Source organism: Periplaneta americana, chromosome 2, assembly GCF_040183065.1.
Source record: "Periplaneta americana isolate PAMFEO1 chromosome 2, P.americana_PAMFEO1_priV1, whole genome shotgun sequence".
Classification (NCBI taxonomy): Eukaryota; Metazoa; Arthropoda; class Insecta; order Blattodea; family Blattidae; genus Periplaneta; species Periplaneta americana.
In genome coordinates, this window is record NC_091118.1 from 27,089,325 (window position 1) to 27,105,845 (window position 16,521).

Consider the following 16,521-nt stretch of genomic DNA (forward strand, 5'->3'; position numbering starts at 1 on the left):
AATAGAATTTATATATTTCAACTATTGTTACATACCTGTTTGCTACAAATCTTGCAGAATATTATTTTTCCATCATAAGTGAATTCTGAATATTCTGTTAGCCATTGCCGGATCAATGTAGCTTTTGTACTTATATTTTTCGGCATTATCGCGTTAAACTTCACAGGAAAACGTCCTACCGCTCAAAACTTCTCAACACAAATAAGGTGAGGGAAAGAGCAACTGTTAACGAGCATTCAAATGAACCGTTGTTATTGAGATTCAATTGGACAAAAATACAAAGTTCCACTTATTGTTGCATTTCCTGGTAGTGTTAACACTAGGAGGGCCATTCTTTTAAATATTTTGTAACGGTTTACCCTACTAATTCGCAGTTTTACGACTTTTCATAAATATTTCAAAAACACTCTTTCTCTAAAAATTGTGATTTTTATGACTCTCTGAAGGGCAGTACAGCTAATCGGTTTCAGACCGAAAAGTCATTTTTATAGTATAGTATATCTCTGAATCGGTAGCAGCACATGTTGTGATTGTTGCCTGCTTCAAAACTAAGGTTGGTTCTTTGTCGGCATTTATGCCTCCAAACATGTTAAATTCGGTGAAATCTATTGCGAGTGTCGTGAGATTCAAAACATTTTGTTTCCTTTATCAATGGTTTCATGGCCGGTGTGAAGCAAACTTTCCATTTTTTAAATGCCTTAAATTTCGCAGTGAATGCATGTATAAATTATAAAAAGTAAGAGTAAAATGCGAAACTTTACAGTGAGTTAGGCATTTTTAGGCGAATATTAACAAATTAGGCTCTAATAACCGTTTTAGGGCATTTTAGGGCACTATAAAACTCTTTGAATACCTTTCAATTTCCATGAAACACAAATATTAATAATTATTTTTACTTTTCTCCTAAAGAAACAAAATAGGCATTTGCCCTAGAATCCGATGTCTGGTTATGACTAAGACTGTGATGTACCACAGCCTGTCTTTCTCGTTAGCCGCGCTTCGTAACTACAATAAAAATTAACAAACACACATTTGTAGTCAAGTCTACGACCACCGCTGCCGTAATATGAAGCTATGAAGAAGGCCGCCACATGATACTACTACGAAGGCCACTACATTCACCATTCTCACATGAAAGGTATGGTAGAGCACAATAAGCCTTGGACTGTGGTGCTAGCCTTTGGGTTGCCAGGTGTCTCATATTTGAGGCCTGAAAAACTTGTGTCTTATTGATAAACAGTCACTTTTTATTAACATCAGTGGCTTTAGAAACATAACAAATGAAACAAATAAATTTCAACCTGTAGCTGCCTCTGTTTCAGTTAAAAATAATTTTTTCCTAAGCAATAGAGCACATTGTTATTGGTATAGTAATTGTTGTTGAATTGTATGTAATATGTGAAAGTGCAACATGGAAACTACGTAGTATCATACAAAATAAAGATAGTTAATTTACTGACGCATGCTGTTAATGTTTTAGAATACAGTATCGTGTAAACAGCCAATTAAGACAACTGACATGCGTGCAGTGCGTGTGTATAGAATTGGTTTGAAATGCGTCCTGTTCCAGAATAACATTTATTGTTAACTGAAGTGTATTCGTGTTTAATTGTTTTTAATTTGTCGTGAATACATTTATTGAAATCACCATTTAATACGAGAAAAATTCGTTCCGGCACCGGGAATCGAACCCGAGACCTCTCAGCTCTATGCGCTGAGTGCTCTTTCCAACTGAGCTATGCCGGGTAGTAAGGCCGTAAAACATTACGAGAGGAGTTCGGCCGGCACCGTGGATCGTGTCCCGGCATAGCTCAGTTGGAAAGAGCACTCAGCGCGTAGAGCTGAGAGATCCCGGGTTCGATTCCCGGTGCCGGAACGAATTTTTCTCGTATTAAATGGTGATAATACACATTGGCTACTTCATAGTAGTCGTGTAATATTCAATGAGGTAGGCGAGACCTCATATATAATGAATATGTGATGTATTTATTGAAAGTATTTTGGTAATATTTATTTATCCATTCATTCACTTGTTTGTTTTTCTTTATTTGCTTTTCAAAAGTGGGGTGCGCAGGTTATTTGAGGGTGCGGGATATTAGAGAAAATACGGTATTTGTATCAACATAACCTTTGCAATCACAACTTATAGGTCTATTGCGAGAGTCTGACGCAACATATGCAACATCTAAAGGTTGCGTGATAAAGCTGCGGCCCTGACTGAAAATTCAAACAAGAGGGGGAATATTCACCCTTAAGAGCACTTGTTACCTTACTTTTTTTTAAACACCCTCATATACGCTCTGAGATGGCACTCATAGATTTCTCTCTCTCTCTCTCTCTCTCTCTCTCTCTCTCTCTGCTAAAGTGAATGCAAGGTAATCTATGGCGAATCCTCGGCCTCATCTCGCCGAATATCATCTCGCTATCACCAATCTCATCGACGCTAAATAACCTAGTAGTTGATACAGCGTCGTTAAATAACCAACTAAAATAAATAAAATCTCTGCTAAACGTTCTTCATATTTTCCTCAAGTTAAATATTGCTACTGTATTTTATTTACATCCTCTTACAGAAAAAAAAGGGTATGGTAATATTAAACCTTGTGATACAGTAGCTTTTAATTACCGGTACACTTACATTTCTGTAGTTTAATCATAAGATTGAAGAACAGTCTCAGTTCGTGTATTTCACAGTGAAACTGGATCCCATCATGGCAGGTAAAGGGCTAGGCTACCAACAGTCTTGAAACTGGCCTGTACATGTTGAGCAGTAGAAATTGGAAACAGTACGTACAGTAGGAAATTACGGACACCCTTTTCCCTCATTTGGCCATAGAATTGAGGCCGACTACTATCACATTATAACTCTCGTTAAATTATGGTAATTGAAGTTAAAATTTTTTACAATAAGTGGATGGTATCGCTTCTCATTTGCAAGGGAACAATGTAAACACACTAAGATTGTAGTCTTATGTAATCAGACCAGGACCAACTATGCACATCTCGAACACCACTAAGTTGTCCATTGTATTGCAGAATAACCGCAGTCCTCCAGAGTATCCATTGAATGTAAGGATAAATAGAAATACCAGTAAGTAAAATCATGTATGATAGTGAACCGTACTTTAAAATCTTCTTCATAGTCAAACGACATGTTTCAATTTCAAAACAATTTTCCACAGCCTTGTACAATTTGCCATAACGGACTTTTATTAATGTGATTAATTTAATGCATAATGACAGCATTAAAAATAGAATGAGCATTAATATTAAACCGGAAACAATAAAACATCCTTCTAAGTCAAGCGATGATGTTAGGAAAGTTGGACACACAGAGTTCCACACTTTTATCAGAATATATATAAAAATAATGGGATCCACCAATGTCCTGAATATAAAACAACATTTTCTTAGATCAGTGTCTTTTGTTCCAACATTGTGGCCATAAACTACAGTCAAAATTCCATCAAAATTTTCCATGCCTATAAACATACATTTCTGTTCAAGTTGTTTTTGTGTATCAGGTTTCATAGCTGCACCGCTGTTTATAAGAAAATCGACAGCTTCAAAGTAGATGTTATCTTTAGATAAAAACTCTAATGCTGTAACACCGTCAGGGCCAAGTATATCAATTCCACAACCACTTTGAACTAAGCAGTTGAGAACATCAATATCAATGTTGTCTTTTGTTGCAGCACACCACAATGCAGTACGACCTCGATTATCAACACTGTCCACAGGAAATCCATCCTCAAACAACTCCTGAATTTTTTCTAATTCACCGTCCTCAGCAAATCTGTGCAAATCAGAATAATATTTTGGGAAAACTTCAATCTCGCCTATCATTCTTTCCTCTAATATCTGCACAATTTCGGAGCACCCCAGTTCCTTGGCAATTTGGAGAACTGTTTTCCCAGCTTTCTTGTCCCTTATTCCTATTCCAGCTCCTCGTTCTACGAGGAACTGGACAACTTGTGTACGTCCATGTTGAACAGCTCTCAATAGAGGCGTTTCAAAATATTCATTACGTGCATCTATTGGCATTTCTTTGTTATTCAAATCAGTCAAAAATTCCACAAAGTTAAAGCATTCAACAATGCCATACTCTGCTGCTATATGCAAAATAGTGTCACCAAAAGAGTTGCAGGAACTTAGGAGTGCTCCGTACTTCACAAGATGATGTGTGAAAACTTGCCAATACCCCATCTTAAAAGCATAGTCCAATGGCGACCATCCCAGTACTTTGTCTGTAATCATATAATTTGCACCCCGCTGCAAAAGATGACGAATTGCGTCCCTCAGTCCATACATTACTGATAGGTGAAGGACTGTTCTTCCTCCGTCATCACTTTTATCGATTTCACATTCTTCATCCATAAGTTTCTCCAGCTTATCGTAGTTACCATTCAAAATTGCATTGTGTAACAAGTTATCATTTGTCACTAACATAAAATCTAATATATTTCTTACTGTCTTGTACTTTGTATCTGCAATGTGATTACACAAAAAGAGGTGACTCTGCTCAAAATGCGTGTACAACCATTTTGCAACAAAGAAATCTGCAAATGTCTTATGCACAAATTGAAGTTTACCATTTACAGCACCACATACCATACCTTTCTTCTCCATACTTTCAGTTTCCACAAAGTCAACACTGTTTTCTTTACTTACATCACCCAGCTTTTTCAATTCTTCTTTAGACAACATTTGAAACAGAGCTGCCAGCATGTGCTCCTCAATGAAAACACTAAAAAGCTTCTTGTTATCGTCATGCACATTCACATTTGTTACATCATCCTTCTTTTTCTCTGTTAAGTAGATATTCCATTTCTTTTCTGTATACAATTCGTACAACTTGAAGAGGTTTATATTCTTCGTAGAATCTGTAAGTTCAAGTGTTTGGTTATTTAGAAAAATCTCTCCAAGGATTTGACATTGTAGAGCGATTCCCATGAAATCAGAACCATTGTCAGTTAGTTGTTTCTTTGCAAGTTCAATCACGTGATCGGCTGCAACGTCAAGAATTTCATCATCTACATCCACGATTTTACTCTTCCAGAATTTTTTTAGAAATAGCTTCTGATCTGCATCTTTGAAAGGACTCAGAGAATAGGAATGCATTTGAAGTACTGCCTCGAGAGAAGCTGAGAGATATGGTCGTACAGTGATCCATATTTTCCTGACCCTGGTCTTGCATAGACTTCTGAGAAGATGGAACAACTCTTCCTTGTAATGTGGACAAACTTCGTCTGCACCGTCCACTAGTACTACCATATTCCCTGTGTGCATGCATGCTAAATTGAAGAGATGGGACTCTAAATTTGTGCTGCCAGGTCTTTTGATACCGGCAGCTTGATTCAAGATTTGAGTTGCACAATCTGCTCTTGCATTATTTGACTTTATACTATTCAAAATCACGGTGTAGTCATTGATGTTAATTCGTACTATCCACATGTCTGGGTGTTTCTCTTTGGTGTCATTTGCGAGAGTTGTGAGAAATGTTGATTTTCCCATGCCTGGTTCTGCTGCAACTATTACTATTCTATTCTCCCCGTCTAGTAAGGACGAAGGACACCACTGAACAGATTCAACGGATGCGTCAGTGGCACAGTTCTTTGATAGAGTTCTGCTGATGTAATATTCCAGTCCTTCTTCCACAGCAACACCAACTTCAGGTGTTTCGTTAACCAATAAGAGAGATGTAGACTCTTGGTCAAGACAGTTTAATATGTGAGTGCGTGATATTCCAAGCAATTGTGACAAAGTTATTTTCTTACCTTGGAATAAAACTTTCTTTTCTAGATACAAGTCACAGCTGAATTCTATTAATGTCGAAGAACTCCAAGTATCAATGATTTCCTTTAATGATTCTCCGAACACTGTTCGTAGAGAATGTATTTGTTCTTCTTCTTCCCCGAAAACAGTTATAAAAATAATTTTTCTCAGATCTGAATTCGCATCTAGTATTTTATTTATCTCCAAGTACACACCATCAATTGCTTCATTTATATGCTGGCTTTCTATTACAAGGATATCAAAATAATTCTTCTGCCACGCTAACAAGACTTCTTTTGTCTGTGTGACGAAATCCTGTGTCTTCAATATTGAATAGGATCTACCATGCAATATCTGACCGATTCTGATTGCAGTAGGAGCAGTGGAACGTCCAACTGAGGAAATGTGAGTAATTTTACTTTTATCGATTTCCTTCTTCATGTGTTGTAAAGATGATTCATGAAATACAAGACCAAGTCTTTCTAGTTCTGATTTACGACGACCTAACAATTCTGTTAGACCCGTCGAACTCAAGGTTGCTGCTTCGGAAGCCTTCATCAGGAGTTTGCTGGACTCATCCAGGAACGTGCCCTTTTTTTCTTGTTTCCACCACTGTTCTAAGAGTCTTATATATTCCGTGTATGTGAATTTAATATTGTTCTTCGATACTGTAGGATTCAATTCAATCTGTGTCATTATACTTCGTTCTAGTTCGTCTTCATTCGCTTGTTTGTAAACAATCCTCAGCTGATTCAAGAACTCTCGGTACTTTGGCTTGTTCTGGAGTGCTTGGTAGACATTTCTATGGTCCTCGTCATTGAATTTCAGAACATGATTATGTGATTCATCTGTAAGAAATATTTCGAGACATTCCTCGTTACTTGCTGGCACTAGAATGCTTTTATCGACGTCTGCATTTGTGTACAATATAAACAAACAGTCTTCGAACTGGCCATCGAACCAAGAACATAGTTTTTTGGATTCAAATTGTTTTTCTACTTCAATATATGAAGGGTAATATCGAAACAGACTGAAATCTCCTTTTGGTGAAGATAAAAGCTGATCTTCTGAGATTTTCGTTTTCTTCTTGTTTTTCAGTTGTATGAAATATGTTTGTATTGTATTATTAGTACCGGTAACATTACCGGTACTATATAATTGTAATGCAATATCGTCAAAATTTCCTAGTTCAGCCATGTTGGATGCCAAACGGAAATTTAGACCTGAATTCAAAACCCGGGCATAAATAAGGGCACTAAGCTTCAACTCAAAGGCTTCCCCTCGATATCCAGAAAATCCGGAAGGTTTATTGTAGTGCTTTCTACTTCTCCCTTCCAAATCTGATGATCTGAAATAAAGAAAAAACGTACGAAAACAAGAACACATACAAAATTGCATCATCTTTCAAGAAACTAAAATACAACATTGCATACAGAACACAGAATACACTGTAAAAACATCTTAACACACAGACAAGACATACAAATAAATACCTACAACTTAGCAGGCGTATACAAACTAGCATGCAATAGTTGCAACGACTTCTACACGTTACAAGGAACATATCACAACCATAATCAAACTACACAATAACCTACGCAGAACACGTCACAAATTCCAATTACAACTACAGCAACATAGACACTGACATGAAAAATACTACACATCCAGAAAAAAAAAAAAAAACAGAAATTTGACACTCTAGAATAGGCCTGCACAAGGTTTGCGTTCTCTGAGCCGGCTCACAGCTCATGAGCGGAATGCAGATATTAGCTGCGCTCTGTATAAGGGTGAACTGGAAGAAGGGGTGATCTTGTACAACATATACACGAAAGGAAGTACTATTACGAGTGTTTATGAAATGAATTCCCGTTCAGTGTTTGCAAAACTATCTTGGACTATTATTAATTAATAAAGAAATATTTATTTTACAGAAATAATAGAAATTCTATAGCTACTTAAATGTATAATATCATTTTGTTATATTTTTTATTTATCAGTATATCAAAACGAGGTTTTATGCAGCTGAAAGGAACAGTAGCCTACTGATCGTAATGAAACGTCCGTTACACATGTTCGATGTCTGCCTTTATTAAAGTTGATTATAGAAAACAGTTGGTCACAAATATAAATGTTGAGCCAAACATAGCAATCATTTTCACAGCCAGCCTGTGTAGTCGTGGATATTATTGCTAATGTTTAGTCTTGTAAAACTCAACCAGGCTAGTAGTATTATTCAAATGATCTTTAGCCTTTAGGTCACATTGAAGATCAATAAGTTCGAGCTGTAAATCGTTAAATGTTATGTTCCATTTTTAGATTCCTCCATACTGTACTGTAGCAGTAGGTAAGCAACGTGAAATAGTTGCTGAGAATAGGCCTATAGACTCCACTCCACTAGATAAGTGAGTGGTCGTTTCCCTCTTCTCTACCCATAGCAAGTCTATGTCATTCTGACGTATCTTCCTCTCCGTTTTGGCGAGCGGTAAACACCGCTCTCTTGCTCCGAAGGAGCGCTGTTTGTGCAGGCCTGCTCTAGAACAATGTGGAATTTACAAACATACAAAAACACACATCCTGAACACTCAACTCAATTTCAAAACGCACACCTTTTCAACACAATCATGAACACATCCCACCACAACAGGAAACCAAAAGATAGTGCGGGACCTTCACTAGGCTTTAGATAATGAAGAACATCACTTCGAAACTAGTCAACCAGGTAATTTCCTAAGAAGTTAACACAGTAAAAAGTTGTAAAGTTAATCAGTGGAAAAATAATAATTTAAACCTATTTATGCTACCAGTAGCCTACCTATTCTTAGGGTCCACATCTGTGGAGTAACAGTCAGCGCGTCTGGCCGCGAAACCAGGTGGCCCGGGTTCGAATCCCGGTCGGGGCAAGTTACCTGGTTGAGGTATTTTCCGGGGTTTTCCCTCAACTCAATACGAGCAAATGCTTGGTAACTTTCGGTGCTGGATCCCGGACTCATTTCACCGGCATTATCACCTTCATTTCATTCAGACGCTAAATAACCTAGATGTTGATAAAGTGTCGTAAAATAACCTAATAAAATAAAAATAATAAAACCTATTCTTAGGTGTCAGTTGCATGTAGGTCTAGACCTTCAATAGAAGTTTTAGTAAATAACGGACGCTTTTACAAAATCTATTACGAATAAATTTAAATAATAACCACGTTATTTAATGTTCATTTATTTAGCCGCCTTAGTGGTCCAATGGCTAGAGCACTGGACTCATAATCTTTTTCTTTTTTTTACGACGCTTTATTAATATCTATGGTTATCTAGCGTCTGAGTAAGATAATGTCAGCGAACAGTGCCAGATTTAAGCCTAGGCTACATAGGCAGTTGCCTAGTGTGGTAATTTCCAGGGGGGGGGGGCGGCATTTTCTTTCTCTCTTTCTCTTCCTTTTTCCTTCCCTTGTTTTATTTTCATTTTACAGTGAAATTTGTTTTTAAAACACTTGTTGGTAAATTTTTTTCTGAAGCTGTTCTTGAACACCTTGTGGAAGTCGGATATTGGTTTGTTATCGCATTGTCGCGGTCGTGGCGAGAGTAAAAGGAAAGTGCAGCTGCACAGTTACATTTTAATGTCGGTATCACGTTATTATAGTCGGCCTCGGTAGCATACTTGGTATAGCGCTGGCCTTCTATGCTCGAGATTGAGGGTTCAATCCTGGCCCAAGTCGATGGCATTTAAGTGTGTTTAAATGCGACAAGCTCATATCAGTAGATTTACTGGCATGTAAAAGAACTCCTGCGGGACAAAAATTCTGGCACATCCGGCGACGCTGATATAACCTCTGCAGTTGCGAGCATCGTTAAATAAACCATAATTTAATTTTTAACGTTATTATACTATAAAACTGCTTAAATTTAACTACTTGTATAAACAAGGATGCATTTTTGAAAATGAAATTGGATGTGTGTATTATCGCTATGAATAGCAACCAGAACTCTGTTACCGGCACATTTCCAATATAATATCGTCAACAATAGTATTTAATCACTTTCCAGCATGTGCACTATATAATTCGATATGAAAGGTTTATTCCGCAAAGAGTTGGAGTTTATTTTTCAATTTACTTTATACTTCCTATCGAAGTAAGAAATACTCGTAATAATTATACCACCAACAAAACCAATGCTTAAAAATAAACCACAGCCTGCCTTTCACAAATAAATTTTGTTGAATCTTTCGTACACTACTTTTAACACATGAATAATAAATAATTGATTAAATGGCGATCTTACTCGTGTTAATTATGTAAGCATGTGAGGCTTACAGCTGTTTCGGTGCTTTATTTGTGTATGATAGTTAAGACACTTTACTTTAGCCTATACTATAACAGGCAAATACATGGAAACAATAAAATGTGTTGTTGTTATTTAGTCCAACTGTCCGAAGCACAGGCGGAGAGAGAATCGTTTCCTTGGGGGAGGGTGGAGCAAAGCAAAACAATAGAATCCCGAAATAACGAGGTTTGGGGGACATCATTTACCTCCCTCCCCCGTTATAGCTTGACTGTGGTACAGTATCTATACTAATAATAAATCTGTAGCCGAAATTTTTCTGATAATTTTCGATTTTCCAAAAATAATTGGTGCTAACATATATAATTAACCGTCCTGAATCGCTTTTTTGAAATTTTTGTTTGTATGTCTGTCTGTCTGTCTGTCTGTCTGGATGTTTGTTACCTTTTCACGCGATAATGGCTGAACCGATTTATATGAAAATTGGAATATAAATTAAGTTCGTTGTAACTTAGAATTTAGGCTATATGGCATTCAAAATATTTTATTTAAAAGAGGGGGGTTATAAGGGGGCTTGAATTAAATAAATCGAAATATCTCTCTTATTATTTATTTTCACGAAAAATATTACATAACAAAAGTTTCTTTAAAAATAATTTTCGATAAGTTTTACTCTATGCAAAATTTTGATAGGACTGATATTTAATGAGATAAATGAGTTTAAAAATTACAATAACAACGCTATCTAAGGCGGTGTAATGAAATAAAAAACAAATGACTTCGTCTATAAGGGGCCTTGGACAATAACAATCGAAAACTATGAAACATAGCCTACAGAGAATGTTTGTGTTTGTATGAAGTAATATCTTAAGCTAAATTAACCGATTTGTATAATTAATTATTAATTCACCATTGGAAAGTGTAGTTTCTCTAGATGGACATAATGCTATAATGTTATTACAGTAACTTCTGAGTGAATCGAGGACAGGTAAGGTTAAAATATCTTCTTATGCATAGAAAACTTGATAAGCTATTCTGTACATTCGTTTCCTGTGTTTTCTAAAATAATTTTTATGACCAAATGAGTGGTCTCTGGATCAAAATGATCGCATTTTAATTTTTTTAAATACAATTTAAATTAAGTAACATAATAAACGATTTATCCTTCTATCAAACACGAATGTTTCCTGGATCAAATGTCCTATTTTAATTATGCAATTACTTCATATTTATTTCTAACGGCTGCAGCGGAGCGCATGGGTACAGCTAGTATCACAATATAATCATTTAATAAAGATATTTTCGAGGGGCATGTTTCTTACAATGTTACATCCATAGGGTAAACTAGGGCATGTTGGACACTCCATACTTTAACGTGTTACCACGCCACTTGTGGGCACCACATTCAGCTAGAAGTCAATGACGGAAGTAGCCCCACTTGTGGCTACTTCCTCCATTGACTTCTAGCAGAATGTGGTGCCCACAAGTGGCGTGGTAACACGTTAAAGTACGGAGTGTCCAACATGCCCGACTGTCCAACAGACCCTAGTTTACCCTATACATGTTGTCACCGATCGATATTTTCATAACATATTCACAACAATAAATTGAAAGTAAAATTGTAACAATTATAGAGACACTTTTACATTTAATTTATCTGTTTATTTTAAAAAGCTAGATATATTAATGTAATTTCTAATTATTTTATTTAATCTCGTCTTTAAGTTTACACATTATACCGGAATCACTTTTCTTTTTTCTGCATTGTTGTGCAGTATGTTATTCATATTTCTCCAAGTGGCGGCCTGAACACCTGCAGACTTCAACACATGAGTACAGGCTGTTACAAAAGAAACATTACAGTGCTTCCATTCCTCAAATGAGGCATAGAAATTCTTATACGTTCAGAAATTTAAAATAAATATTATAGTCCAGACACATCATCTGAAGACATTAATTTGTTAATTTAAACACAGAAAATTAATCATAAACAAAAGCAAAAAAAAAAAAAATCTTTTGAATTCAATATTTTCTAACGTTAATAGAAAAAAAAGTTCCGCCCATGGTCCGAAGACAGGTCTGAACATCCCAAGTTATACCAAGAAGGCACCATTTATATTGAAATAAATTTAATTAAACACAATAGGATTTTTCTCGTTGCCAAACTTTCAGAACGGCCCCGAGGTTCACTCAGCCTCCTATAAAATTGAGTACCGGGTCTTTCCCGGGGGTAAAAGGCTGTCAGAGCGTGGTGCCGACCACACCACCTCATTCTAGTGCCGAGGTCATGGAAAGCATGGGGCTCTACCTCCATGCCCCCCAAGTGCCTTCATTGCATGTGACAGGGATACCTTTACCTTTACCTTTAATGGAACATGGAACCTATAAAGGATGAAGAATGAAACTGTCATGATAAATATATTGAAGGAGGGGTAGGAGGACTATGCCTTATGTCGATGTAGATTTTGTTACTCTGATAGTGAAAAATTAGAGAAAGGAAAACGATTATGAACTTAAAAAACTCAAATCTTAATATGTCATTTCTTTTGTTCAAGGGGAGGGGGTTCTAACCCTGTAACCTCCCTCGTTTGCATACGCCTCTGGCTTCAAGTTACAAGTTCTTAGTTGTAATGGCTGCAATTTCAACAGCAGGATTTGAATTGTTGGACTGTCCACCTAATTCACCAGATCTGGCACCCAATGAGTTCAAGCTATTTCCAAAACCCAAAGAACCCCTGGGGGGGGGGGATTTTCATCCAATAATGAAGTCACGCAGTCCATAAACTAGTGGTCTGCAGAGGTTGGACAACCCTTCTTTCAGGAAGCTGTGGAAATGTTGAAGCATCGCTGGGAGAAGTACAACAATCTACTGGGGGACTATGTGGAAAAATGAGCTAAGATTTTTTTTTTTCAACCAAAGTGGGTCAGGACCACAGCATAAGAATCAACCCTCGTTACGTTACAGAATGGCAATACCCACCTGGTGTCACTTTCAGCAAGGTCAAGATTTTCCTCCATCTGAAACAAAGCACAAGCCATGTTAAAATTACGAAAATGAAATTGAAGAATACGTTATCTGTATCAGTAATGGTAGGTACTGGATTTTTAGGTTTTTAAGAAGTCCATCTTAAAATAGAATAGGTGAAAGAAGTTTTTTTTTTTTTCGTCCAAATTGTTAAAGAGGTCGCAAAAAATGTACGCACCACAGGTAGGAAGTTCGTACCAAAAAAAGTACTGATGACTTTGGTCGGAAAACAAACCTCAATTACGCGTGTTAACTCCACCATTTTAGTGGGTTATTTTACGACGCTTTATCAACATCTTAGGTTATTTAGCGTCTGAATGAGATGGTGATAATGCTGGTGAAATGAGTCCGGGGTCCAGCACAGAAAGTTACCCAGCATTTGCTCATATTGGATTGAAGGAAAACCCCGGAAAAAACCTCAACCAGGTAACTTGCCCTGACCGGGAATCGAACCCGGGCCACCTGGTTTCCCTGCTAGACGCGCTAACCGTTACTCCACAAGTGTGGACAATAATGGAATAGACAGACTGTTACAGTGAAAGGAAAGCGCTACTACAGCATGTTACAGAACTTCGTCATCCCTAGACTGAGGAATCACGATATGGAAAACATAATCATCATGCAAGATGGCGCTCCACTCCACATCTGTATCCCTGCAAAACAATTAATTACGCAGATGTTTGGCGATTGTGTCATCAGTAGGCACTTTCAAACAATGTGTCCTCCGCGATCTCCAGATTTCAATCCGCCCGACTTTTGGTTGTGGGGATACCTTTAAGAACAAGTTTTCCTGACACATCCAACAACCCTACTGCAACTCAAAGATGCCATCTCGCAAGAAATTGTCAATATTCTAAGTCACTGGTGTCGCAGACAGAATGCTGTACGTTGAACAAGAAAACGGCTGACATCTTCTCAATGTTTTGTAAACCCCGTTGTTTGCCCAACATTGTGATGTTTTTTTGTTTTTTCCCTGTCTCAAATATTATAATAATTATAGTGGTTTAATGTTTGAACTGACTTTTGAAATACCCTAGATTTTATTGTTACCATGGGTTTTCATTTTATGTAAAGTGTCTTACTTACTTACTTACCTACTTACTAATTACTTACTTACTTACTTACTGGCTTTTAAGGAACCCGGAGGTTCATTGCCGCCCTCACATAAGCCCGTCATTGGTTCCTATCCTGAGCAAGATCAATCCAGTCTCTACCATCTTATCCCACCTCCCTCAAATCCATTTTAATATTATCCTCCCATCTACGTCTCGGCCTCCCTAAAGGTCTTTTTCCCTCCGGCCTCCCAGCAAACACTCTATACGCATTTCTGGATTCGCCCATACGTGCTACATGCCCTGCCCATCTGAAACGTCTAGTGTAAAGTGTCTTACTCTTGGTTTCACAAGTAAAGAACCTTCGTTGCAGGGTTGGGTTCAGGAAGCCATAAATCTGACTGACACGCTCCCCCAATTAGTGAAACTGTGGACAAAGATACCGCCAGGAGACCGCCGAGAATGCTGTGTTGTGAATTTTACATTTTTGAAAGAATCCATCCAGTTGCAAAAGAAAATACATTTAAAGAGTCAAGCCAAGCGCAAACATGGCAACAGCTGAAAGTTTTAGCAAGTTTACCTCCCCTAACTGGCTTGTCAATCACTGTCATCAGTGTAGAAGTGGTATGAGGCCAGGGTTCTTTACTTATGGAGCCGAGAGTACCTATTATATATAAATAACTATATATATATATATATATATATATATATATATATATATATATATATATTATTGTGTAAGTGTAATAATGACACAAAATTAAACAGAACTTAAAATTTGTTAAAAATTGGATGGCTGTGAAAAAATTAGGCTACATTTCAAAGATTTTATAAGGATATTCATAAATATGTCCTATTAGGACAGGGCTGGGCATCGGGAGCGCATCCAGACTCTAAACGAGGAAGCTTAATATTCATCCGTGACTGAATCAACGCTGCGCGGTGTTCGGCGGGGAAGAAAGGAATGAAGAGAAATCATATGGCTCCCCGTGAGAGAGTAGAATCCGCTCTTGGTGCCCAGCCCTGTATTAGGACCTAGTAAACTATTAATAAATATAAAAGAAAAAAGCTAAAGGTATCCCCATAACACGCCATGAAGGCACTTGGGGGGGCCCCATGCTTTCCATGACCTCGGCACTAGAATGAGGTGGTATGGTCGGCACCACGCTCTGGCCGCCTTTTACCTCCGGGAAAGATCCGGTACTCAATTTTATAGGAGGCTGAGTGAACCTCGGGGCCGTTCTGAAAGTTTGGCAACGAGAAAAATCCCGTCATCACTCGGGATAGAACCCCGGACCTTCCAGTCCGTAGCTAGCTGCTCTACCAACTGAGCTACCCCGCTAATATACCTAACATAATAATAATGATAGCCTAATAATAATACACATCATTTAATATACCGATAATTTATTGTAAGTAATCTTAATAATGACCCCCCTCCCCTTGACAAAATTCTGCGAACGCCAGTGAGCAGTTTAATATGGGCTCCACCGTAGTAAATAACCTCATACTGAAATAACGTCTCCTTAAGAGGGCTTAGATTAAGTACTTACATTTTAAGTGTATTTAAAATGCTGCGTTATTCATAAATTCCATTGGGCGCCACTGGCAGCAAATTCCAGAGTTACGTCATACAAGGCCTCAAATACTTCATGGCCTTGGTGATCATTTCTGTTTGATGCAATGAAAACGAAATCGTAGTTCAATTCATTGTACTACATAAATTCTAATTAAGCGTTGCTATGACTCCGTCTGAAAATAATAAATCTCACTGAAATGTACTCACTGTCACGTGTCACCATCAGACTTTAGGCCATGTCAATCTGATTTGTTGAAAGCACAGAGTCTATGACTGTAGTAGATGACCATGGGATATGTTACTGTAATTTCATAGACTTTAAAACATATATTTGTCAGTTTTACGTTTAAATCCTTGTACAACAGACTGCCTAAGCCATCTCCATGAACTATGAATTCTGCAGCGCGAAACATAACTATACAGCCTGCAGGAAACGCACGACTAATTACGTAATTTACATCAGCTGATAATTTCACTTTTCCGACGTGCTGCAAGGTCACGCCCTTTTTCTCTCTTTTTATTTCCTTGCATGCGACCTTGCAGCGGGATCAATATAACAGATACGTTTCAGACTGTCAGCGTTTTAATGAATATGCTAATGCTATGAAATAGACTACAAGATTTTTAGTGTATTTAAAAAAACAACGGGGTTAAGCTCTATCGGGTATAGCCACAAGTGTTTCAGGCGTGAATATATTTATGTGGTCTGACGAAATAAAATGCTACGATTTATTTTGAGCTTTTCATTACTTTTAGGCACACGTTTCGTATCGTGAGGTTGCACTTGAACATCGCGGCACCTTTTAATGCGCA

At 37.5% G+C, this 16,521-nt stretch overlaps 1 protein-coding gene across 2 annotated transcripts; it reads right to left on the reverse strand.

The window, feature by feature from the left end:
* Positions 1-667: 667 nt before the first annotated feature.
* Positions 668-16,224, reverse strand: LOC138691233 (uncharacterized). 2 transcript variants are annotated; one of them, XM_069813044.1, is made up of 4 exons: positions 15,916-16,224; positions 15,683-15,800; positions 13,033-13,070; positions 668-7,123 (listed from the first exon to the last, which is right to left on the reverse strand). In XM_069813044.1, exons 3-4 carry the CDS (start codon positions 13,068-13,070, stop codon positions 2,956-2,958), a joined length of 4,206 nt encoding a protein of 1,401 aa, XP_069669145.1. In that variant the 5' UTR covers positions 15,683-15,800; positions 15,916-16,224; the 3' UTR covers positions 668-2,955. The 2 variants fall into 2 exon arrangements, with proteins under 2 accessions (XP_069669145.1, XP_069669152.1); XM_069813051.1 differs by lacking the exon at positions 15,683-15,800.
* Positions 16,225-16,521: the final 297 nt, after the last annotated feature.